Source organism: Pleurodeles waltl, chromosome 2_1, assembly GCF_031143425.1.
Source record: "Pleurodeles waltl isolate 20211129_DDA chromosome 2_1, aPleWal1.hap1.20221129, whole genome shotgun sequence".
Lineage (NCBI taxonomy): Eukaryota > Metazoa > Chordata > Amphibia > Caudata > Salamandridae > Pleurodeles > Pleurodeles waltl.
The window spans coordinates 889,893,625-889,917,346 of NC_090438.1; the positions used below are offsets into that span (position 1 = coordinate 889,893,625).

General features: G+C 47.6%; 1 protein-coding gene across 2 annotated transcripts in view; it reads left to right on the plus strand.

Moving 5' to 3' along the window:
- LOC138269554 (cytidine monophosphate-N-acetylneuraminic acid hydroxylase-like) overlaps positions 1 to 23,722 on the plus strand; it is a 646,172-nt gene that overhangs the window by 189,363 nt on the left and 433,087 nt on the right. For both annotated transcript variants that reach the window (XM_069218805.1, XM_069218804.1), the window contains exon 2: positions 16,795 to 16,998. In XM_069218805.1, coding sequence (XP_069074906.1) covers positions 16,795 to 16,998 — 204 coding nt within the window. The remainder of the gene's footprint in view (positions 1 to 16,794; positions 16,999 to 23,722) is intronic.

The window sequence follows — 23,722 nt, forward strand, 5'->3', positions numbered from 1 at the left end:
TTATAAGCCCATTTGATAGGATTCAGAAAAGTAATCCTATATCATTAATATTAATAAAGTATCATTCTGCAAGTATTCCTGAACGACAATTTTGCTCTGCCACAGATATTAACATCAGTGATACTACAGTGATAGTGAGCTGTTAGACCTGTCAGCTCTTGGTGTGGTTTCCCCTGTCTTTTTGGCTTTTGATCTCTTATGATCCTGTACTGAACTTTGTTTTTGCTGGCTTTAGGACTCTGGGCACTTTACCACTGCAGACCAGTGCTAAAATGCAAGTGGTCTCTGTCCAAATTGGGTTAGTGATTGGTTTTCTCCATGATTGGCATTTTTGATTTACTAGTAAGTCCCTAGTAAAGTGCACTAGCGGTGCCCAGGGCCTGTTAATCAAATGTTACTAGTGGGCCTGCAGCATTAATTGTGCCACCCATGTGAGTAGTGTCTGTGAGTGCACTTTTAAGTTGGTGTTTCAACCTGGCAAGTGCACCCACTTGTCAGGCCAAAACCTTCCCTTTTACCACATGTAATCACTACTACGGTAGGCTCAAGGCAGTCCTTTGGGCAGGGTGCAGTGTATTTAAAAGGTAGGACATGTACTAATGTGTTTTATATGTCCTGGAATATTGCTAAATTCATTTTCACTATTGCAAGGCCTAACTCTCCTACAGAGTAACATGGGGTTTGCCTTGAAAAATCCTTTAAGTGCAGTTTCCCATTGGGAGCAGTTAGAGATCTGGAGTTTGGAGTCTCTGAACTCACAACTTAAAAACACATTTTTTGTGAAGTTGTTTTTAGATTGTAAGTTTGAAAATGCCACTTTTAGAAAGTGGGCATTTTCTTGCTTAACCATTTTGTTCCTCTGCCTGGCTGTGGAATACACGTTTGGGTCAGACTGACAGCAGGGCTGTTTGTTCATTCACTCTAGACAGTCACACAAAGGACGCTGAGGTGTGCCCTACATATCCTGATAGGTCTTCTTGGGCTAGGGTGAAGGGAGAAGCTGACACTTGCACCTGAATAGGGCTGTCCCTGTCCTTACACAAAGCAGTCTCAACACCCTGCAGTGTACCTGGGGCCAGGACAAGGAGAGGCAGGGTATTGTGCACTAAAACGACTTTCCTTTGAAGTTTGCCTTCTTCAAAGGCAGAAATGAGTATAAGTATTGGACTGCTGACCCCATAACTTCAGAACACTTCTGGACTGAGGACATTTTGCCAGGGAGAAGAGCTGAATGCTTGAGGGGGACCTGCCACACAGCCTGTTGCTTTGCTGTGCTGGCCTGTTGCTGCTACTTCTGCCCTGGAAGCGAAAGGACTGGGCTTTGCTTTCTACATCCTGTTTTTCATGGCTCTCGAAGAGCTTGAACTGAGCTTGCTTCCTGTTAGAAGTCTCAGGGACATCAAAGACTTCATCTGCCAGCACCTGGGCTTTTTTGCTGAGAGTTCTGACTTGCCAAGTGGTGCAAATCCAGTTCCTGGACACTTGGAAGTGAGTTCTGATGAAAACAAGAAGAACAAGGCACATTGACTCCCGACGACTCCAGAACTGGCGTCTGACTGCGCCGCTGCCTGCATCCAAAGTTGTGGTCTCCACTGAAGTGCAACGATCGCAACTGATGCTTCATGCCCGGCGCTGATGGCCCAAAGCTGCCATAGCGCCTTTGAAGTTCCACGACATTGTAAGCCCTGGCAGAAGGCCCAGGTGCTGGCAGAGAGAAGTCCTTGTTGTCCCTGAGACTTCAAAACAGGAGGCAAGCTCAGTTCAGGCCCTTGCAGATTCTTCACCGGTGAGAAGTCACATGAAAGTCAATCTTTGTCCTCTCCCAGGCAGAAGGAGCTACCGCAGGCCAACCCAGAAAAGCACAGTCACAAGCAAAGGGGCAGTACTCCTCCTCCAGGTTCTCCACCTCTTCTCCCAGGCAGAGGTTCCTCCTGGTTCCAGAAGTAATCTGATTTTCAGGGGGTTTGAGTGCTCTTCTTATACCCCTTTCTGCCCTTGAAGTAGGCCTACTTCAAAGAGAAGTCTCTGTTGTTTTCAAGATCTTGCCTTGCCCAGGCCCGGCCCCAGACACACCCCAGCAGATTGGAGACTGCATTGTGTGAGGGCAGGCCAGCCCTTTCAGGTGTAAGTGACCACTCCTCCCTTCCCTCAGCCCAGATGGCCCATCAGGATATGCAGGCTACATCCCAACCCCCCATTGTCACTGTCTAGAGGACAGTTGGAAACAGCTCAACCGTCAAACTGACCCAGACAGGAAATCTACAAGCAGGCATAGTCACAGAATGGTTTAAGCAAGAAAATGCTTACTTTCTAAAAGTGGCATTTTCAAACACACAATCTAAAAACCAACTGCACTAAAATATGTTTTTTTTGGTTTGTGAATTCAGAAACCCTAAACTCCATATTTCTATCTGTTTCCAGAGGGAATCTGCGCTTTAATGATATTTAAAGGCAGTCCCCATGTTAACCTATGAGAGAGATATGCCTTGCAACAGTGAAAAACGAATTTGGCAGTATTTCACTGTTAGGACATGTAAAACACATGAGTACATGTCCCACCTTTAACATACACTGCAACCTGCACATGGGGCTACCTAGAGCCTACCTTAGGGGTGCCTCACATTTATAAAAAGGGAAGGTTTAGGCCAGGCAACTGGGTACACTTGCCAAGTCGAATTGGCAGTTTAAGACTGCATACACAGACACTGCAGTGGCTGCTCTGAGCCATTTTTACAGGGCTACTAAGGTGAGTGGCACAACCAGTGCTGCAGGCCCACTAGTAGGATTTGATTTACAAGCCCTGGACACCTCTAGTGCACTTTACTAGGGACTTACTGGTAAATAAAATATGCCGATCATGGATAAGTCAATGTATACAAATCATTTATACAGAGAACAGTTGCACTTTAGCACTGATCATCATTGGTAAAGTGTCCAGAGCAAACAAAACAGGAAAAACAGAGTCTAGCACACAGAAACAACCTGGGAAGCAGAGGCAAAAAGTTAGGGGAGACCACGCAAGGATGCCAAGTCTGAAAGTGGGGAGCAACTACCCAATCTCATGGGAATTCTCATCACTAAGGCAGAAGAATCTGGACAGACCATCAGCATTAGCATGGTCGGTGCCAGGGTGGTGTTCCACCATAAAGTCCATTCCCTGTAAGGAGATACACCACCTCAACAATTTGGGATTCTGACCCCTCACCTGCATTAAGCATTTGAGGGGCCTATGGTCTTTCTGAACCCGGAGATGAGTCCTAAACAAGTAGGGTCTTAGATTCTTCAGTGCCCAGACCACAGCAAAAGCTTCATGCTCAATTGCACACCTCCTACTAATGAAGGCTACAGGTTGATCTAGGCCCTCTTCATTAAGCTGTGAGTACTGCTCCAATACCATGCTCTGAGGAGTCTGTTTGCATGACAAATTCCATTAAATAGTCAGGTGCCTTCAGCACAGGTGCTGTGCACATGGCAGCCTTCAGGCCATCAAAAGCCATCTGGCAAGACTCAGACCAGATCACATTTCTGGGCTGATTTTCGGGAAGTTCACTCAGTCAAGGGAGCAGCAATTGTGCCATACCCATTGACAAACCTCCTATAGTATCCAGTGAGTCCTAAAAAGGCTCTCACCTCTGTCTAGGTCTTAGGAGGGTCCCAGGCCAGAATGGTTTCAATTGTTGGCTGTAAGGGTGCCACCTGGCCACTCCCCACATGGTGTCCCAAGTACACCACAGAACCCTGCCCTATTTGGCACTTGCTTGCCTTAATAGTGAAGCTTGCCTTCTGCAGGGCCTCCAACACTTTGCAGAGGTGTTGCAAGTGTTCCTCCCATGTGGAACTGAATAGAGCAATGTCATCCAAGTAGGTGGCACTGAAATCATCCAGTCCAGCCAACACCTGGTTGACAAACCTTTGAAAGGTGGCAGGGGCATTCTTCATTCAAAAGGGCATCACCAGAAACTGGTAGTGTCCATCTGCTGTGGAGAATGCAGACCTCTCCCTAGCCCCCTCAGTTAGGGCAATCTGCCAATACCAAAATGTAAGATCAAATGTACCTAGGTATTTAGCAGCTCCGAACCAGTCAATGAGCTTATCTGCTCAAAGATCGGGTGTCAGTCTTGGTGACCCCATTGAGTCCCCGGTAATCCACACAGGAACCAGAGTTCTAGAGTGGCACCAGGAGCAGCAGCTTTTGGGACCAAGACCACAGGGCGGGCCAAAGAGCTACTAGAAAACTCAATAACCCCCAATGCTAACATTTTAGAAACTTCATCCTTAATGTTAGCCCTCACCCTGTCAGTCACTCTGTAAACTTTATGTTTAACAGGAGGACTGTCCCCAGTGTCTACATCGTGTGTTCACAAGTGTGTGACCCCTGGGATCAGGGAGAACAGAGAGGCAAACTGACTCAACACCCGGCGACAGTCCCTTTGCTGCTTTGGAGTCAGGAGGGGGAGAGGTTCACTCCCTCCACAGACCCATCCTTTTCTCCAGCAGACAGGAGGTCAGGAAGAGGCTCACTCTCTCCCTCCACCACATTATCTGTTGCTAGGAGCATGGACAATTCAGTCCGCTCAAAGTGTGGCTTGAGCCGGTTTACATGCAGGATCCTCAAGGGGTTCCTGGGAGCCCACAAGTCCACCAGATAGGTGACTTCACTCTTGCGCTCCACCACCTCAAATGGGCCAGTACACTTGTCCTGGAGCGCTCTAGGCTCCACTGGCGCAATAACCCACACTTTATGGCCAGGCTGAAACTCGAACAGAGTGAAATTCTGCTCATACTAGTGTTTCACGTCCTCCTGGCTTGCCTCTTGGTTCCCTTGGGCGAGACCACTGAAGCAGGCAGTCTGGGTTCTCAGATCCAGCATGTAACTGAATACATCCTGGGGGGTTTTACTGGGGGCTTTCTCCAAAGCCTCCTTCACCAGACTCAAAGGTCCCCTGACTGAGTGGCTATACAACAGCTCAAAGGGACTAAATCCAAGCCATTTTTGAGGCACCTCCCTGTAGGCGAACAGAAGGCATGGGAAGAGGACGTCCCACTTACGCCTCAAGGGGCTCTGAAAGGCCCATAATCATACCCTTCAAGGTGCAGTTGAACTTCTCAACCAGACCATTGCTTTGGGGGTGGTAAGGAATGGTGAACTTGTACGTTACCCCACACTCCCTCAACAGGGACTTCATATAAGTTGATATGAAGTTGGTACCCCTATCGGAAACCACTGTTCCCCATGCGGGTAAAAACCCCTATCAATGCAAGTCCCACCACGAGGGCAGTGATCGATCTCAAAGGAATGGCTTCCAGGTACCAGGTGGCATGGTCCACCAAGACCAGGATAAACCTGTTGCTCATGGCTGTCTTGGGATCCAGAGGCACCACAATGTCAATACCAACCCTTTAAAAAGGGGTGCTAACCACAAGAAAAGGATGGGGGAGGCTTGCATTTCCCCCCACTCTTGCCACATGCCTGACAAGTTGGGCAAGACCAACAATGACAATCAGAGTGCCTGTGCATCTGGGGCTAGTAGACGTGGGTGACAAGCCACTCAAAGGTCTTGTCCTGCCCCTAATGACCAGCTAAAGGCACATCATGAGCCAGACCCTGTAGAAAGGCTTTGAAGCACTGGGGTACCACCAGCACATGGGCTGAGTCAGGCTCAGGAACCTTAGTCTCGCTATATAGGAGGCCATTCCCCAGTAAATCAAATGTGATCCATGCTCCTTGCCAGATGCCTGGTCTGCAGCCCGCTGCCGCAAACCCTCCAGAGTAGGGCATGATTTCTGTGCCTCACTGAATGCCTCCCTGGAGCCACTGTGCCAGTTCAGGGACCTCTACCAGTTCAGCCACTTGTCCCCCTGTAGGATCCAGGGCCTCCCCCTCAGGTTCAGCCTCCTCCTAGACTATGGGAACTTTTGGAGCTGGTTTCCCGTGCCCCTTGCCGTTCCTTCTTCTGGCAGACACCTGGGACACTCTTTCTGGCTCCAGGGTCTCCAGATCACCCTGACGGGCTGCCATAGACCGAGTAGACACACAACTACTTGGTGAAGTACATGGGGATCTATCTGCTCTTCAGACACCAGGTGACTCTTTACTGTAGTCACACTGGCTCCTGTCTCTCAGAGCCTCCACCCTCTGTCCATTGATGGTCAACCACCGCCTTTACTTCTTTGTGTTATTAGGCACAAGCATCCTTTGGACCATCTCACCGTCCCCTAGTGAGACAAGGGTCAACTCAGCTGGCTCCCCCCACCTAGAACCAACTCTTCCCCAAGCGCTACACTGGCCAAACCCTGTGCCTGAGCACCAGTGGGGGGAAACATCCTTTATTACGAAAGTCGTGTTTAACGAAAGCGCAACAACGCTTTCTTTAACCACGACTTCGTTTTTTTGTGCCTTAACTACGTATGTTCTGAACAACAAACATCCGTGGTTAAGGTACAAAGAAGGGAGTTGGCGAAGGAGGACGACACAGGTGACAAGGGGTTGACTAAGGTAAGTAGTGGGTTTAGGTTTTGGGGAGGGGGTTGGGGTGGGGTGTCAGGGGGTTTTAGGTTTTGGGGTGGGGTTGGGGCGTTTTTGGTTTTGGGGAGGGGGTGGGGGTGGGGGGTCAGGGGGTTTTAAGTTTTGGGGTGGGGTTGGGGGGTGGGGCGTTTTTGGTTTTGGGGAGGGGGTGGGGGGTGAGGGGGTTTTAGGTTTTGGGGTGGGGTTGGGGGGGTGGGGGGTTTTTGGTTTTGGGGAGGGGGTGGGGGGTCAGGGGGTTTTAGGTTTTGGGGTGGGGTTGGGGGGATGGGGCGTTTTTGGTTTTGGGGAGGGGGTGGGGGGTGGGGGGGTTTAGGTTTTGGGGTGGGGTTGGGGGGGTGGGGAGTTTTTGGTTTTGGGGAGGGGGTGGGGGACAGGGGGTTTTAGGTTTTGGGGTGGGGTTGGGGGGTGGGGCATTTTTGGTTTTGGGGAGGGGTGGTGGTGGGTGTCAGGGGGTTTTAGGTTTTGGGGTGGGGTTGGGGGGTGGGGCGTTTTTGGTTTTGGGGAGGGGGGTGGGGGGTCAGGGGTTTTTAGGTTTTGGGGTGGAGTTGGGGGGGTGGGGTGAGGGATGTAGGGTGAATGGTGCCTATTAGTAATGGTTTTATCAGGAATGCCTTTACAACGAAATATCGTTGTTAAGGCATTCGTGGTAAAATCATTAGTAGTAAGGACGAGGTCGGTGTTCCGACCTCGTTGTTAAGGTTAGTAGTTGTTTTTAATTCGGTGTTCCGTCGTATAATCACCAGTGGGTGCTGGTGTCCACTTGGGACATTTAGAGCCCCCCCTCATGTGTAGGAAAGTACAATCTTGCCTGGCATGTTACCCCCATTTTTACTTGTGTGTATGTTTGTTTTTGCCTGTGTTACTGGGATCCAGCTAGCCAGGACCCCAGTGCTCATAATTTGTGCCCTATATGTATTCCCTGTGTGGTGCCTAACTGTATCACTGAGGCTCTGCAAACCAGAACCTCAGTGTTTATGCTCTCTCTGCTTTTAAAATTGTCACTGCAGGCCAGTGACTAGTTTTACCAAATCTGATTGGCACACTGGAACACCCTTATAATTCCCTAGTATATGGTACCTAGGTACCCAGGGTATTGGGGTTCCAGGAAATCCCTATGGGCTGCAGCATTTCTTTTGCCACCCATAGGGTGCCATAGGGTGCCACCCATAGGGAGCCAATTCTCCTCTGAGGTCTATTTAGGGTTCTCTACTGTGGGTTTCTCTTCAGATAACGAATGCAAGAGCTCACCAGAGTTCCTCTGCACTTCTCTCTTCAACTTCTGTCAAGGATCAACCACTGACTGCTCCAGGACGCCTGCAAAAACGCCACAAAGTAGCAAGAAGACTACCAGCAACATTGTAATCCTTCCAGCTTTCTCGACTGTTTCCTGGTGGTGCATGCTCTGAGGGCTGTCTGCCTTCATCCTGCATTGGAAGCCAAGAAGAAATCTTCCGTGGGTCGACGGAATCTTCCCCCTGCTAACGGAGCCACCAAACTTCTGCATCACCGGTCCTCTGGGTCCCCTCTCATCTTGCCGAGCGTGGTCCCTGGAACACAGGAGCTGGATCCAAGTGACCCCGACAGTCCAGTGGTCATTCTGTCTAAATTTGTTGGAGGTAAGTCCTTGCCTCCCCACGCCAGGCAGTAATCCTGTGTACTGCATGATCTGCAGCTGCTAGGGCTCTTGTGCACTTTCGTGGGACCCTCTTTTGTTGTGCTGAGACAACCGCTGTGCTCAGATTTCTTGAATGCATGTTCAAGTGCTTCTGCGGGTGCTGCCTGCTTCTGCATGGGGTCTGTCTCCTCCTCAAAGGGGCAACCTCCTGGTCCTTCCTGAGCCCTGGCAGCACCCATAATCTTCAACCGTGACTCTTGCAGCTAGCAAGGCTAGTTTGCGGTCTTTCTGCATGGAAACTACTCTGCATCCTCCAGCACGCCATGGGACATCTTCTGACCAAAGGAGAAGTTCCTGGCACCTTCTGTTGTTGCAGAATCTTCAGCTTCTTCCACCCGGAGGCGGCCCTTTTGCACCTTCATCTGGGGTTTAATGGGCTCCTGCCCCCCCTGGACACTTGCGTGACTCTTGGACTTGGTCCCCTTCCTTTACAGGTCCTCAGGTCTAGGAATCCGTCTTCAGTGCTTTGCAGTCAGTTGTTGTCTTTGCAGTATCCTCTATCTCGACCTTACCGTCTTTCTGGGGTTGTAGGGTAACTTTACTCCTACTTTTCAGGGTCTTGTGGTAGGGTATATTGGACACCCTTAGTGTTTTCTTACTCTCCCAGCGACCCTATACACACTACACTAGGCCTGGGGTCCATTTGTGGTTCCCATTCCACTTTTGGAGTATATGGTTTGTGTTGCCCCTGGGCCTATTGTGTTCTATTGCATTCTATTGTGTTCTACAGTGTTTACACTACTTTTCTAACTGTTTACTTACCTGATTTTGGTTTGTGTGTATATTTTGTGTATTTTACTTACCTCCTAAGGGAGTATATCCTCTGGGATATTGTTGGCACATTGCCACTAAAATAAAGAACCTTTATTTTTTAGTAACTCTGAGTATTGTGATTCTTATGATATAGTGCTATATGATATAAGTGGTATAGTAGGAGCTTTGCATGTCTCCTAGTTCAGTCTAAGCTGCTCTGCTGTAGCTACCTCTATCAGCCTAAGCTGCTAGAACACTACTAATCTAGTAATAAGGGATAAGTGGACCTGGCACAAGGTGTAAGTACCACTAGGTACCCACCATAAGCCAGACCAGCCTTCTACATCATGTGACCCTCCTGATCACATGCAAAGCACTTGCGGGGACCCCTCTCTGCAGGTATCCCTGTAGAGACCCATGGTTTCTTTTCTACTGGGGCTGGATTCTTTACCGTAGGAACTAGGTTGGGGCCCTTTTGAGAACTCCCCCTGTTTAACCTCCCCCACTTCTTCTGATGGGGACCCTGCCCACCTTTTTCGTGGTCTCCCCATACCTCTTTTGGACCCTGGTGCTCACCCAACGGTCTGCTTCCTGCGCAAGTCTCCTGGGGTCAGTAAACTTGCCATCAATCTGGTGCTGGCGCAGCTCTGGAAAACAGAGATTATACAGATGCTCCCAAGCAATCAAATTGTACAGCCCCTCAAAGGTTGTTACCTTACTACCCTTCACCCAACCACTTAGTGACCTGCAAAAAGAATCAACACACTCCAACAATGTTTGGGATTCCTTCTTCTTATAGGACCTAAACTTGCCCTTATACTGCTCAGGGGTGAGACCATACATTCTGAGAAGGGCGTCCTTCATGATAGAGTAAGTGAGCCCTTGGGTATCCTCTAAGTATGTCAGAGTATCCCTCCCCTGTTCCTCAAAGTGCTTCCACAGATCCGGCCCCCAATGAGCATCAGGGACCAAATTCATATGGAAAGCAGACTCATACTGCTTGAACAACAAGAATATGCCATCCTCCTTTTTGTAATACTTCACAAGGTCTTTAGGAATGTGCACCCTCCTCTCAGGCTGCACTGTAATATTGCTGCCACCATCCCTACTAGACTGGCTCCTCTCATCCAGCTCTCTCAAGCTAAGCTTGTGAGCCAGCAGCATCTTCTTCTCCTCTATGGCCATCCTCCTTTCTTCCATCTCCCTTTGCATCCTAAACTTTTCTAACTCCAGCTGGTGAGCCCTATCTGCCTGTCTGTCCTGCAACTCTTCAGGAGTCAGACCCTTGGATGACACACTGCTCCCTGCCATGGAGACTCTCCCCCCAGGCAGAACAGGTCCACCCACTACCCCATTGTGTATGGTTTGCTCCTTCTCATCCTCACCCACATCCTCCTCCTCCTCCTCTGTGTGCCCCTCTGCGTCCTTGGCTGTCACTCAGGCCATCAGTGCCTTCTGCAGCTCCTCCTTCCTTGTGAAGCCCTTAATGTGAAAGGCAATACTTTTAAAGAACTGCTTCACCTGAGCCACTGAATAGCTCTCCAGTTTACCTAAGTCAAAGTCAGCTCCAGCTGATGCATCTCCAGATTGAGACATGATGAAGAATCAACAAAAGTGAGAAGTTCCAAAGGCAGAAAAACGAGTTCCAAAATGAAGTTCAAAAATCAATCAAGGGATCAGTAAAACCTATGGAAGGAGAGCAAAAAGAGTCCAAAAAGATAAAAAGCAAAATCACACAGACAAGTAGTATGTGGTCACGTAATGGTTTGCACTGAAAACAGTAGTGTACACTTAGTCACTGTATGGCAAGTACAAATACAAGTCCTATCCCAACCGCTGATCACCAATGTTAGAAATGGTGTCTTTGGTTGGCAGTCAGGTTACCCCTGTCCAAGCAAGGACCCTCACTCTAGTAAAGGAGAACCACCCCAGTAGCTTGGCACGAGTAGGCAGGCTTAACTTCAGAAGCAATGTGTAAAGTATTTGTACCAACACACACAGTAACCCAGTGAAAACACTACAACATGACACAACACAGTTTTAGAAAAATAGGAAATATTTATCTAAACAAAACATGACCAAAACGACAAAAATCCAACATACACAAGTCAAGATATGAATTTTTAAACGAATAAGGGCCAGATGTAGGAAAAAAGCAATTTGCGACTTGCAAATTGCGAGTCCCTGCAACTCGCAATTTGCAAGTCGCAAATTGCTATGCAGTACGGTGTCTCAGACACCGACTGCAACTCGCAATGGGGTCGCAATGACCCACCTCATGAATATTCATGAGGTGGGTCGCAAATTGCGGCCCCATTGCGAGTATAGGCACTCGCTAACATGGAGGCCTGCTGACATCAGCAGACCTCCATGTTAGCGACCTGCTTTTAAATAAAGCAGTTGTTTTTTTTTTAAGTGTAGCCCGTTTTCCCTAAGGGAAAATGAGCTGCACTTAAAAAAAAAACGAAACCTTTAGTTTCGTTTTTTTTTCAGGGCAGGGAGTGGTCCCTTGGACCACTCCCTGCCCTGAAAAAATATTTTGGGCTCCAGTCACAAACTGGAAGGGGTCCCATGGGGACCCCTTCCAATTTGCGATTGGGTTACCATCCACTTGAAGTGGATGGTAACTGCGATGCCATTTGCGACCGCATATGCGGTCGCAAATGGTATTGCATCCCAATGCGACTCGCAAATAGGAAGGGAACACCCCTTCCTATTTGCGAGTCTGAAATGCATTTTGCGAGTCGGTAACGACTCGCAAACTGCATTTCTGCATTGGGATACGCGTTTTGCGACTCGCAAACAGCAAATTTTGCCGTTTGCGAGTCGCAAAACGTTTGCTACATCTGGCCCCAAGAGTCTTAAATCCTTAGAAAACAGTGAGAATGCTGTTATTGCTCAAAAGTACCTGAGTAGCATCAAAATAAAGCTGCATGAGCGAGTGTGCATCAGAAAAGGTCAGTGATGTGTCGATTTCTCACTCACAAGTGAGACTGTGTGTCATTCCCGTAGGAGGCTGGCCTGGCTTGTAGTGGGTACCAATGGTACTTACACCTTGTGCCAGGTCCAGTTATCCCTTATTAGTAGAGTAGTAGTTTTCTAGCAGCTTAGGCTGATGAGGTAGCTATAGCAGAGCAGCCAAGGCTGAACTAGGAGACATGCAAATCTCATGCAATACTACTTATATCATATAGGTACTGTATCATAAGAAAGACAATACTCAATGTTACCAAAAATAAAGGTACTTTATTTTAGTGTCAATGTGCCAAAAATATCTCAGAGTATATTCTCCCTTAGGAGGTAAGTAAAATACACAAAATATACACAGAAAACCAAATCAGGTAAGTAAAACAGTCAAAAAGTAGTGCAAACACTGCAGAATACAATAGGATGCAATAGGCCTAGGGGCAACAGAAACCATATTCTAAGAAAGTGGAATGCAAAGCACGAATGGACCCCTAGGCTAGTGTAGTGTGTAGAAGGTCACTGGGAGTGTAAGAAAACACTAAGGGTGTCCAAGATACCCCACCCCAAGACCCTGGAAAGTAGGAGTAAAGTACTACTATTTCCCCAGAAAAACACTAAAGTCGTGATAAGGTAAAGGATTTTGCAAAGACCACAACAGACTGCAAAGCACTGATGACGGATTCCTGGACCTGCGGACCTGCAAAGGAAGGGGACCAAGTCCAAGAGTCGTGAAAGAGTCCAGGGGGGCAGGAGCCCACTAAACCCTGGTTGAAGGTGCAAAATGGCTGCCTCTGGATGGAAGAAGCTGAAGATTCTGCAATAACAAACAGATCTAGGAACAACTTCTTTGTGCAGAAGATGTCCCACGGCGTGCTGGAGGATGCAGAGTTGTTTCCTTGGCAAAATACTGCAAACAAGCTTTGCTAGCTGCAAGAGTTGTGGTTGAAGAAAAAGGGTGCTGCCCAGGCCCATGAAGGACCAGGATGTCACCACTTGGGAGAGTAGACAGAGGGGGCCCTCAGCAACCTAGAAAGCCCATGCACAAGAAGGTAGCACCTGCAGAAGTCCATGAACTTCAAGAAGTCTGAACACAGCGGCCATCTCAGCACTGCAAAAGGAGGTCCCATGACACAGGAGATCAACTCAGGGAGCTAAGCATCGCAGGACAGAGTGCTGGGGAGCTAGGCTAATCTGTGCATGCAGGATTTCTTAGAAATGTACACCGAAGCCCTTGTAGCTGCAGATTACGCGGGGCACCGGATTACTGTCTGCAGAGGGGAGGCAAGGACTTACCTCCTCCAAATTTGGACAGTTGGTACACTGGACAGTCTGGGTCACTTGGGTTTATCACCTGTGTTCCAGGGGCCACGCTCGTCAGGATGAGAGGGGTCCCATAGTACCGGTGAAGCTGAAGTTTGGTGCCTGCTGGAGCAGGGGGAAGATTCCATCGATCCACAGGAGATTTCTTTGTGGCTTCCAGTGCAGGGTGAAGGCAGGCAGCCCCCAGAGTATGCACCACCAGGAAACAGTCAAGAAAGCCGGCAAGGTTAGGTGCTATAATGTCGCTGGTAGTCTTCTTGCTACTTTGTTGCAGTTTTGCAGGCATCCTGGAGCAGTCAGCGGTCGATCCTTGGCAGAAGTTGAAGAGAGAGATGCAGAGGAACTCTGGTGAATTCTTGCAAGTCGTTATCTGAGGAAAGGCCCACTGGAGAGACCCTAAATAGCCCTCAGAGGAGGATTGGCCACCTAGTCAGATAAGCACCTATCAGGAGGGGTCTCTGATGTCACCTGCTGGCACTGGCGACTCGAGGCCTCCAGAGTGCCCTCACACCTCTGGAAACAAGATGGCAGAGGTCTGAGACACACTGGAGGAGCTCTGGGCACCACCCCTGGGGTGGTGATGGACAGGGAAGTGCTCACTCTCCTTTCCTTTGTCCAGTTTCGCACCAGAGCAAGGACTGGGGGTTCCCTAAACCGATGTAGACTGGCTTATGCAAGGAGGGCACCATCTGTGCCCTTCAAAGCATTTCCAGTGGTTGGGAGAGGCTTCCCCTCTCCTGCCTTTGACACCTATTTCCAAAGGGAGAGGGTGTAACACCCTCTCTCAGAGGAAATGCTTTGTTCTGCCTTTCTGGGACTGGGTTGCCCAGACCCCAGGAGGGCAGAACCCTGCCTGTGGGGTGGCAGCAGCGGTAGCTGCAGAGAAAACCCCGGAGAGCTGGTTTGGCAGTACCCGGGGTCCATAATGAAGCCCCGGGGATGCATGGAATTGGCTCCCCAATATCAGGGTTGGCATAGGGGGAAAATTCCATGATCTTATACATGTAACATGGCAATGTTCGGAGTTACCATTGTGAAGCTACATATAGGTATTGACCTATATGTAGTGCAAGCGTGTAATGGTGTCCCCCCACTTACAAAGTCTGGGGAAATGGCCCTGAACTATGTGGGGGCACCTTTGCTCGTGCAAATGTGCCCTAACACTTAGTAACTTTGCACCTAACCTTCAGCAAGTGAAGGTTAGACACATAGGTGACTTATAAGTTACTTAAGTGCAGTGAAAATGACTGTGAAATAACGTGTGCATTATTTCACTCAGGCTGCAGTAGCAATCCTATGTAAAGGTTTGTCTGAGCTCCCTATGGGTGGCAAAAGAAATGCTGCAGCCCATAGGGATCTCCTGGAACCCGAATGCCCTGGGTATCTAGGTACCACATGCACTTATAATGAGGCACCAGTGTGCCAATTGTGGGATGAAATACAGAGTTTTGGGAGAGAGAGCATAATCATTGGGGTACTGGTTAGCAGGATCTAGTGAACACAGTCAAACACACTGACATCAGGCAGAAAGACCACGAAAGAGGGTATTTTCCTACATGTATGCAGTTCTGTATGACAACTTTTGGCTATCAGGCAAGCACTAGGCAGGAAAAACATCAAGAAAAAAGTTCTGCTTCAAAAGCAGATGAAAACAGTACTTGGGCGTCGGGATACTGATAAGAACAAACACACAAGGGAGAACTGGAAATAGCATGCTACATCCAATAGGAACGAAGAAAAAGAAAGTGGCAAGCACAGGAACCAATGAAAAACAAGGGGGCAGGATGTAATCCTCTTTTAAGATATATATTAACAATAGATTTTACAAGCACAGCTCAAGGGCTGTGCAGGCAAAACATAAAAAGGAATGTTTTCAATGACAGTAAAGAAAGTTACTGATGCTTGTGACATGTCCGCAGGTGACCAACTCTAGGGAAAAAAGTGAAAATACTTTTGCAACTGTACGCTGTAGTTGCAGGCATGTGACCTTGCCAAATAGTAAGACATGAGCATGGAATGACGTAGACTTGATCCCATCAACAACAAACTATTAAACACATCAGAATCAATGACTGTATAGAGTTGGACCCTAGTCTGCTGCCTCTGTACTACTTATATGTATTTTTTTTAATATTAGTAATATGGTCCCCCACACAGCTAAAGCTGGCAGTAGCTTAACCTACAAACAGTAGATATTCTGATAATGTGAAAGGAGGGATAGAGGTTTGCTGTGCTTTGCAAACATCCATCCATGCTTTATAAGCCCATTTGATAGGATTCAGAAAAGTAATTCTATATCATTAATATTAATAAAGTATCATTCTGCAAGTATTCCTGAATGACAATTTTGCTCTGCCACAGATATTAACATCAGTGATACTACGGAGTGCAAGTCGAGCCTCAAACAAGTCAGTGTGCAAAAACACAAAGGGGATTATTTAAGAAAAATGGCATGGCACACAGTGCAGCGTCACTTTTCTTGCACCCCTTATTGCCCCCCTAATGCCATAAAATGTTGACGCTAATCCTGCATAGCACCCAGAGGCCCATCATAACAATGGAAGCCTCCTTTTAATGCCTGCTTTGAGCAGGCGTTAAAAGTGCTGAAAGAAATTATGCAAAGAAAGGGCATATTTAAGAGCCCCTAGCGCCATTCGAATGACACATTAGCATCCTTTCTTTATGCTAATGTGGCCAAAAATGCCACGCCATATTTACAAAGTTACACAATGCATGCATTGTACCAATTTGTGACCCTTAGCGCTAAATTATGCCTGCGACAGGGTTAATGTATACAAAGGGGGCTTTCCCCCATTAGGGGGGGGCAAAAAAATTACGCAAAGAAATCTAGGAGATTTCTTTGCAGCATTTTTTGTGGCACTTTTAATGCCTGCTCAGAGCAGGTGTTGAAAGGAGGCTTCCGTTGTTGACAAAGGGCCTCCGGGTGCTTTGCAGAATTAGTGTCAACATTTTTTACACTAATCCTACAAAGCACCGGACTAGTGTAAAAAAATTCAGACGCTAGTCCCCTAACTATTGCCATGGTACGCTGTATTTTAAATATGGCTCACACATGGTTGTGTTAGGGGGGCGCTAAGGGGTGCAAGAAAAGTGGCGCTGCACTGTCTGCAGTGCCACTTTTCTTAAATATGCCCCAGAAGTCTCTTAGATTTCTTTGTGCCATTTCTTTGCCCCCCCCCAACAGGGGAATGGCCCTTTGGCATACATTGTGCCTGGTGCAGGCATAATGTAGCACAAAGGGTTACAAAGTGGCACAATGCATGCATTACGCCACTTCGTCAACATGGCGCAGCGTTTTTGCATTAGCTTATCAAAAATTACACTAATGTGGCGTTCAAATGGCGCTAGGGGCTCTTAAATATGTTCGAAACTGCTTTGCACCATACCTTTAGCACAAAGGCCTCTTAATTGCTAATTTTCCAGAACGTTCCTTTCATATTTTGTTTAGTTCCAGTAGTGCAATGTACTAATTTATGCTGTAGATCACTTACATATATTCTTGAGTAATCTTTAATGATTATTGTTTTGACAGTGTTGAGCGAAGAGCCCAGGTTTTGCTGTCAATCAGTGCAGAGGAAGAAAGAAATTTTAAAGATGGGATCAATTTCGTCAGAAGTAAGGAAGATGGAAAAAATTATATCATATATAAAGATGGAGACAAGATGCGTGCTTGCAAGAATTTGTGCAAACATCGAGGAGGTCTATTTATTAAGGATATTGAGGATCTGTCAAGCAGGTAGTAAAGTAAATGTTTATACAGATATTATCTTCTGTTTGTAAACAATTGGTTATCATAATTCTGTAGTTTGCAAGAACCCTCGGACATACCTATGTAAACACAGCGTAAAGGCAAATTTACAATAAAAACATTAGCAAGGCTTCTAACAATGTATAGAATGGTGGTGATAGATTGTTAATATTTGATCATGATAGGGTACCAAATGACTTCTTAAAGTAGAACCCTCTTGCCAGGAAGCGGGACGACAACTTTACATTTATCATCACAAAAATGGGCAGCTAGAACCCCTCAAAGCAGCATATACAAGGGAAGAGGTTGGCTTTACCAGTCATTTTCTTGTAGTAGATAAAACATTTTATCTGGAGTAACCTTGACTGAACCTGCCAATCGCTCTTGTGCTTGTTAAAATAAGTGATATTACACTGCATATATGCATGATTTCATTCTGTCAGAAACCATGAAACTGTGATTGTGCTTCACTGCGGCACTGCTGCAAAGAAGTACAGAAATAACAGGGATCTTTGATGCCTTGACTTCAAACATCCTTCTGCCCTTCAGACACAGCCATCTACCGTCGTCTAGAACCTGCTCTAAACAACAGTGTATTGCTGACATACCTTGCCCTAAGTCACTTACCAGTACCTGTAATCTGTTTGTGAAAGGCATATGGGTAGTGGTTAACTTGTGCCAGTGAGTGTTGTTGCTATTAATTCCTACGGTTGTGACACTGTATTAATCTCGCCTGTGGATGACACTTCCTAAAACAATTTCCTAGGATGGTCCCTAGCATTGTATTTGTGCTTGGGCCAATTACGACAATTACTTGTTTAAGGGCACAGGGCGTATTTCAATTGTCAGGTTGTTCCGCTGTTCTCCTCCTTCCACAATGAAAGTGTTCACATTTTGCCAGTGATTCTGGGGAATCAGGACCAGACTTGTTTTTTAACACCAGCACATTTTTATGATATTCCACCACATGGTGGTGGTGTCCATTTATTCTTCAACAGATAATATTAGCAGTTTATTTAATAATACAGGTCAAGATTCAGTAAAAAAACACCAATGTAGGAGAGCAAGTAAAGTTGCTACACTATGTTGCGTGAACAGGACAGAGCAGAACAGCACCACATATAATAATATTGGCACTGTTCTGCTCTCCCCCTCTGCTTTCACACTTTTCGCTTCTATGCAAACACAGACACCCTTTTGCCGTAGTGCTCATCTGCAACTGAGTAAAAATACTTTACTAATTACCAGTCTTGGAGCGACGAGGGCTTTCTTTACCAAGGCAAATGTAATATGCTTAAGAAGCAACAGGGATGTGCCATTTTGAGGGGCTGTGTAGAGTTGTCCACCTGCAAGTTTTTAGCAGGTGGTTTAGGCCACTGAAGTCATATAACAAAGATAATAAAAGAAGTACCGGGCCTCAGACTGGAGTCTTTCAGAGGGGTCCATCGCTGCTCACCTGTTAGTGGGCCTGGTGTTCTGATACTGCCTCGCCGGAGTGGCCGCTCCTTTTCTCTTGGCCGTTCTGATGGATGTGCCTGCTACCCCGCTGTGAAGTATCAGCCCGCCTGTGACAAAGCAGATCCTCCTCATATGAGCTGTTAGACCTGTCAGCTCTTGGTGTGGTTTCCCCTGTCTTTTTGGCTTTTGACCTATTATGATCCTGTACTGAACTTTGTTTTTGCTGGCTTTAGGACTCTGGGCACTTTACCACTGCAGATAAGTGCTAAAATGCAAGTGGTCTCTGTCCAAATTGGGTTAGTGATTGGTTTTCTCCATGATTGGCATTTTTGATTTACTAGTAAGTCCCTAGTAAAGTGCACTAGAGGTGCCCAGGGCCTGTAAATCAAATGTTACTAGTGGGCCAGCAGCATTGATTGTGCCACCCTTGTGAGTAGTGTCTGTGAGTGCAATTTTAAGCTGGTGTTTCAACCTGGCAAGAGCACCCACTTGTCAGGCCCAAACCTTCCCTTTTACTACATGTAATCACCCCTACGGTAGGCTCAAGGCAGTCCTTTGGGCAGGGTGCAGTGTATTTAAAAGGTAGGACATGTACTAATGTGTTTTATATGTCCTGAAATATTGCTAAATTCATTTTCACTATTACAAGGCCTAACTCTCCTACATTATTGCTAAATTCATTTTCACTATTGCAAGGCCTAACTCTCCTACAGAGTAACATGGGGTTTGCCTTGAAAAATCTTTTAAGTGTTGTTTCCTATTGGGAGCAGTTTGAGATATGGAGTTTGGGGTCTCTGAACTCACAATTTAAAAACACATTTTTTGTGAAGTTGTTTTTAGATTGTAAGTTTGAAAATGCCACTTTTAGAAAGTGGGACTTTTCTTGCTTAATCATTCTGTGCCTCTGCCTGGCTGGGGAATACATGTTTGGGTCAGACTGACAACAGGGCTGTTTGTTCCTTCACTCTAGACAGTCACACAAAGGACGCTGAGGTGTGCCCTACATATCCTGATAGGTCTTCTTGGGCTTGGGTGAAAGGAGAAGCTGACAAATGCACCTGAATAGGGATGTCCCTGTCCTTACACAAAGCAGTCTCAACACCCTGGAGTGTACCTGGGGCCAGGACAGGGAGAGGCAGGGTATTGTGCACTAAAACAACTTTCCTTTGAAGTTTGCTTACTTCAAAGGCAGAAATGAGTATAAGTATTGGACTGCTGACCCCATAACTTCAGAACACTTCTGGACTGAGGACATTTTGCCAGGGAGAGGAGCTGGATGCTTGAGGGGGACCTGCCACACTGCCTGTTGCTTTGCTGTGCTGGCCGGTTGCTGCTACTTCTGCCGTGGAAGTGAAAGGACTGGACTTTGTTTTCTACATCCTGTTTTTCACGGTTCTCCAAGAGCTTGAATTGAGCTTGCTTCCTGTTAGAAGTCTCAGGGACATCAAAGACTTCATCTGCCAGCACCTGGCCTTTTTTGCCAAGTCCTGACTTGCCAAGTGGTGCAAATCCAGTTATTGGACCTTTGGAAGTGAGTTCTGATGAAAACAAGAAGAACCAGGCACATTGACTCCTGACGACTCCAGAACCGGCGCCTGACTCTACGCCGCTGCCTGCATCCAAAGTTGTGGTCTCCACTGAAGTGCAACGACCGCGACTGATGCTGCACACCCGGCGCCGATGGCCCGAAGCTGCCATAGCGCCTTTGAAGTTCCACGACATTGTAAGCCCTGAGTGCCGTGCCACTGACTTACATGACGCCCGACTCCGCTGCGATGCCTGTGGCCCCGTGGTGCGACCATGACACCGCAAAGTCGCCTCATCGTGTCTTGACCCGCTGGACCCATTGACCCTGCGGTATCATAAGGAACTGTTGCCTCGCCTCTGATGCCGCCTTACCTCCCCTGCAACCATAAGGAACCAACGCCTCACCTCCTGGTAGTATAAGGAAATGATGCCGCACCAACGCCAGTGACGTCTCACCTCTCCAACTCTGTGCAATGTCTTTGTTTCCCTCGTTTCTAAGATGCTATAAAAGGGGTCCGTATGACTCTATAACAGGCTCGGAAGCAAGTGGCGTTGGACTGCTGCGAACGACTCAGCAAACAACATCATGATAGCCCCAGTTGGAGCTATTGTTTTTCTAAGCGCTTTGTTAGGATTTAATCTTTAGAAATTAAGATCTTTCCTTGTGTATGTTGGATTGTTGTTGTTTTAGTCTTGTTTTACTTAGAGAAATATTGTCTATTTTTCTCAATCAATCAGAGTTTGTAAAGCGCAACTACCCAGACGCTAAGGGGGCTTGTCCTCCGAGCTTCAGTCAAAAAGCCCGGTTTTAAGGTCCCTCCTGAATTGGGGTAGCGATGGTAACTGCCTGAGTGGCAGGGTGTTCCATCTCTTTGCTGCGAGGTAGTCGAAGGATCTCCCACCAGCCAAGGTCTTGCGTATGTGGGGTATGGTGGCTAGTGCTTGTTGAGCTGAGCGGAGCAGAGAGGTCTGGTGGGGGAGTAGAAGGTCATGCAGTGATTGAGGTAGGCAGGTCCTAGGTCAATGGGGGGCCTTGTAAGCGTGGACGAAAAGCTTGACGTTAATTATCTTCTCGATAGGAAGTCAGTGGAGTTCTCTTAGGTGATTGGTGATATGCTCACTGCGGGGAATGTCCAGGATGAGTCTGCCGGAGGCATTTTGGATGTGCTTTAATTTCTTGAGGTTCTTCTGGGTGGTACCGGTGTAGAGGGAATTCCCATAGTCGAGCCCGCTGGTAACCAGGGAATGGGTTACGGTTTTGTGGCAGCCCTTTGGAATCCATTTGAAGATCTTCCAGAGAAGTTGGAGTGTGTAAAAGCAGGAGGATGTGACTGAGTTCACTTGGCGGGTCATGGTGAACGATGAGTCCAGGATGACGCCGAGGTTGCATGTGTGCTTTGTTGGGGTGGGTCTACCAAGAGGGTGAGCAGGGGTTATCTTAGGAGGCTGACTTCCTTACCATAACTAGAGTGAGGGTCCCTATTTGAACAGGGAGTAAACTAACTGCCAACCAGAGGCCTCATTTCTAACATTGTTGATCAGTGGCGAGGATAGGACTTGTATTTGTACTTGACTTACAGTGATTAGTGTACACTACTGTCTTATTGCAGACCATTACGCAACCACATACTGTTTTTTCTTCTTGGATTGTTTGTCTTTGCCTTCTGGGAATTTTGCAACTTTAAGTTTTATCTCCAACCATGTCTCTGTCTGGGGCGCCATCAGCAGTTGTTGCAGAGTCAGTGTTTGAGCAGGAGAGGTTGGGAGAGGTTGTAGAACGATACAGTGCCTCAGCTCAAAAAGTTCTGCAAAGGGTTCAAATGTCCTATTAATAACTTCACTAAAAAGGAGGAGCTGCAAAAGGTGCTGAGGGCCTGCTTAGTAGGAAAGGCGGATGATGGACACTGAGAGGAGGAGGATATTGTTGTGGAGGGAGAGGAGGACAACCTGCAGGATGTGGTGGATAACTAAGATCTGCCTGGGTGTGAGGCGTCCTCCAGGGCAGGTAGCAGTGTTTCCTCAAGAGTTCTGACCTCAGAGGAGTTGAAGGACAGGCGGGAGGCTAGACAGGTGGAGAAATTCAAGATGATAAAGGAATTTCGGATGGAACTAGCCAGACTCAACAGAGAGGTAGACAGAGAGAGAAAATTGTTAAGGAGAAAGAGAAAATGCTTTTGGCTCAAGAAGTGAGCTTGTAGTAGCTGGATCTGTGGAGAAGGACCAGCACAGAGAGTGGCAGCATTTAATCAGTGCAGTCTAAAAAGAGGATGCAGCTTCCCAAGAATCTAGGGAAAGAGTAACTACGGAGGATGACATCCACAAGTAGTTTTAGGGCTATGAGGCACCCCTTCACATGCACGGGATCCTTGAGAGAGATTGGGGTGGGCCTGTGGAACTACTCCAAAGGAGAGGGGAGGGACACCTTGTTGGTCCTAGCTAGTGAGCTTAGCTTCAACAGGATGAAGGATGCCCTCCTCACTAGGTATGGTCTAACATCAGAGATGTACAGGAGAAACGTCAGGGCGAATAAGAAACTTGATTCTCAGACCTGGCTTGAGTGTGTAGATTCCTTCTACGGAGCACTGGTTGGTTGGTTGAAGGGCAGTGAGGTAACAGATTATCAGGGGCTGTACAATGCGTTTGTATGGGAGCACTTGTCTTGTTTGTGTGTTCTAGAACTGTGTCAGCGGTTGATTGACATCAAGCTTACTGACCCCAGGAAACTTGCTCAGGAAGAGGACTGTTGGATGAATACAAGGGTCCACAAGAAGTTGTATGTGGGAGATTCAGCCAAGGGTGGGCATGGTTGCCAGCAGAAGGGGGGGGGTACAAGGATAAAAGTAAGGAGTTCTCTAAAGGGCCTCAAACTAGTTCCCAGGGTAAGGATTCCCAGCCCCTCAATGGGAAAAAAGAGCTGGTTCCCTCCAGGAGAGCCGTCAGGGAAGTGACCTATCAAGTGCTTTGCCTGTAGCCCTCCCAGGAGCCACTCATCGAGTTTCCCGTGGGCTTCTCCTTCGCCCCGGCACCTCAGGCCCTGCCCTAGTGAGCCCTGCTGCCCTGAGTGAGGAGGCTATTGACCTCCTGAGATCCATCTCTGTAGGGCAGTCGACCATTGTGAATGCCATCCAGGGTCTGGCAGCCTAGATGCAACAATCTAATGCATTCCTGGCGGGCATTCAAAGTGGATTGGCAGCCTAACAGAGATTGATTCAGGCTCTGGCCTCCTCTCTGATGGCAGCCATTGTCCCTGTTTCTACCGCCCCCCCTCCAACTTCCACTGCCCAGTGCCATTTCCCTCAACCCCAACCCATCCCAGGCACACATACAGATGAGCATGCACACAAGACAACACCCAAGAGTGTCATAGGCAAACACAAGCACCACACTTCATCCCACAGGCACTCACACAAACACCATCCAGTTGCAGACACAATAACATCCACTATTTCCACTGTCTCCCCCTCCTCCACCTCCCTCCCAGCCACATCCACACTCACACCTGCATGCACTACATTATCATCCACTACCAGCATCATCACTGCACCAAGCAGAACACACACCTCACAGTCAGACACCTCCACAGCATCCATGCACACATCTCCTGTGACCTCCCCCACTGTGTCTGTCCCCCCTAAAGTACACAAATGCAAGCACTCAGACACCAACTGTCATCCACCTGCCAACAGCATACAGCCCATGCACCTGCACCCAAATCCAGCAGACACCT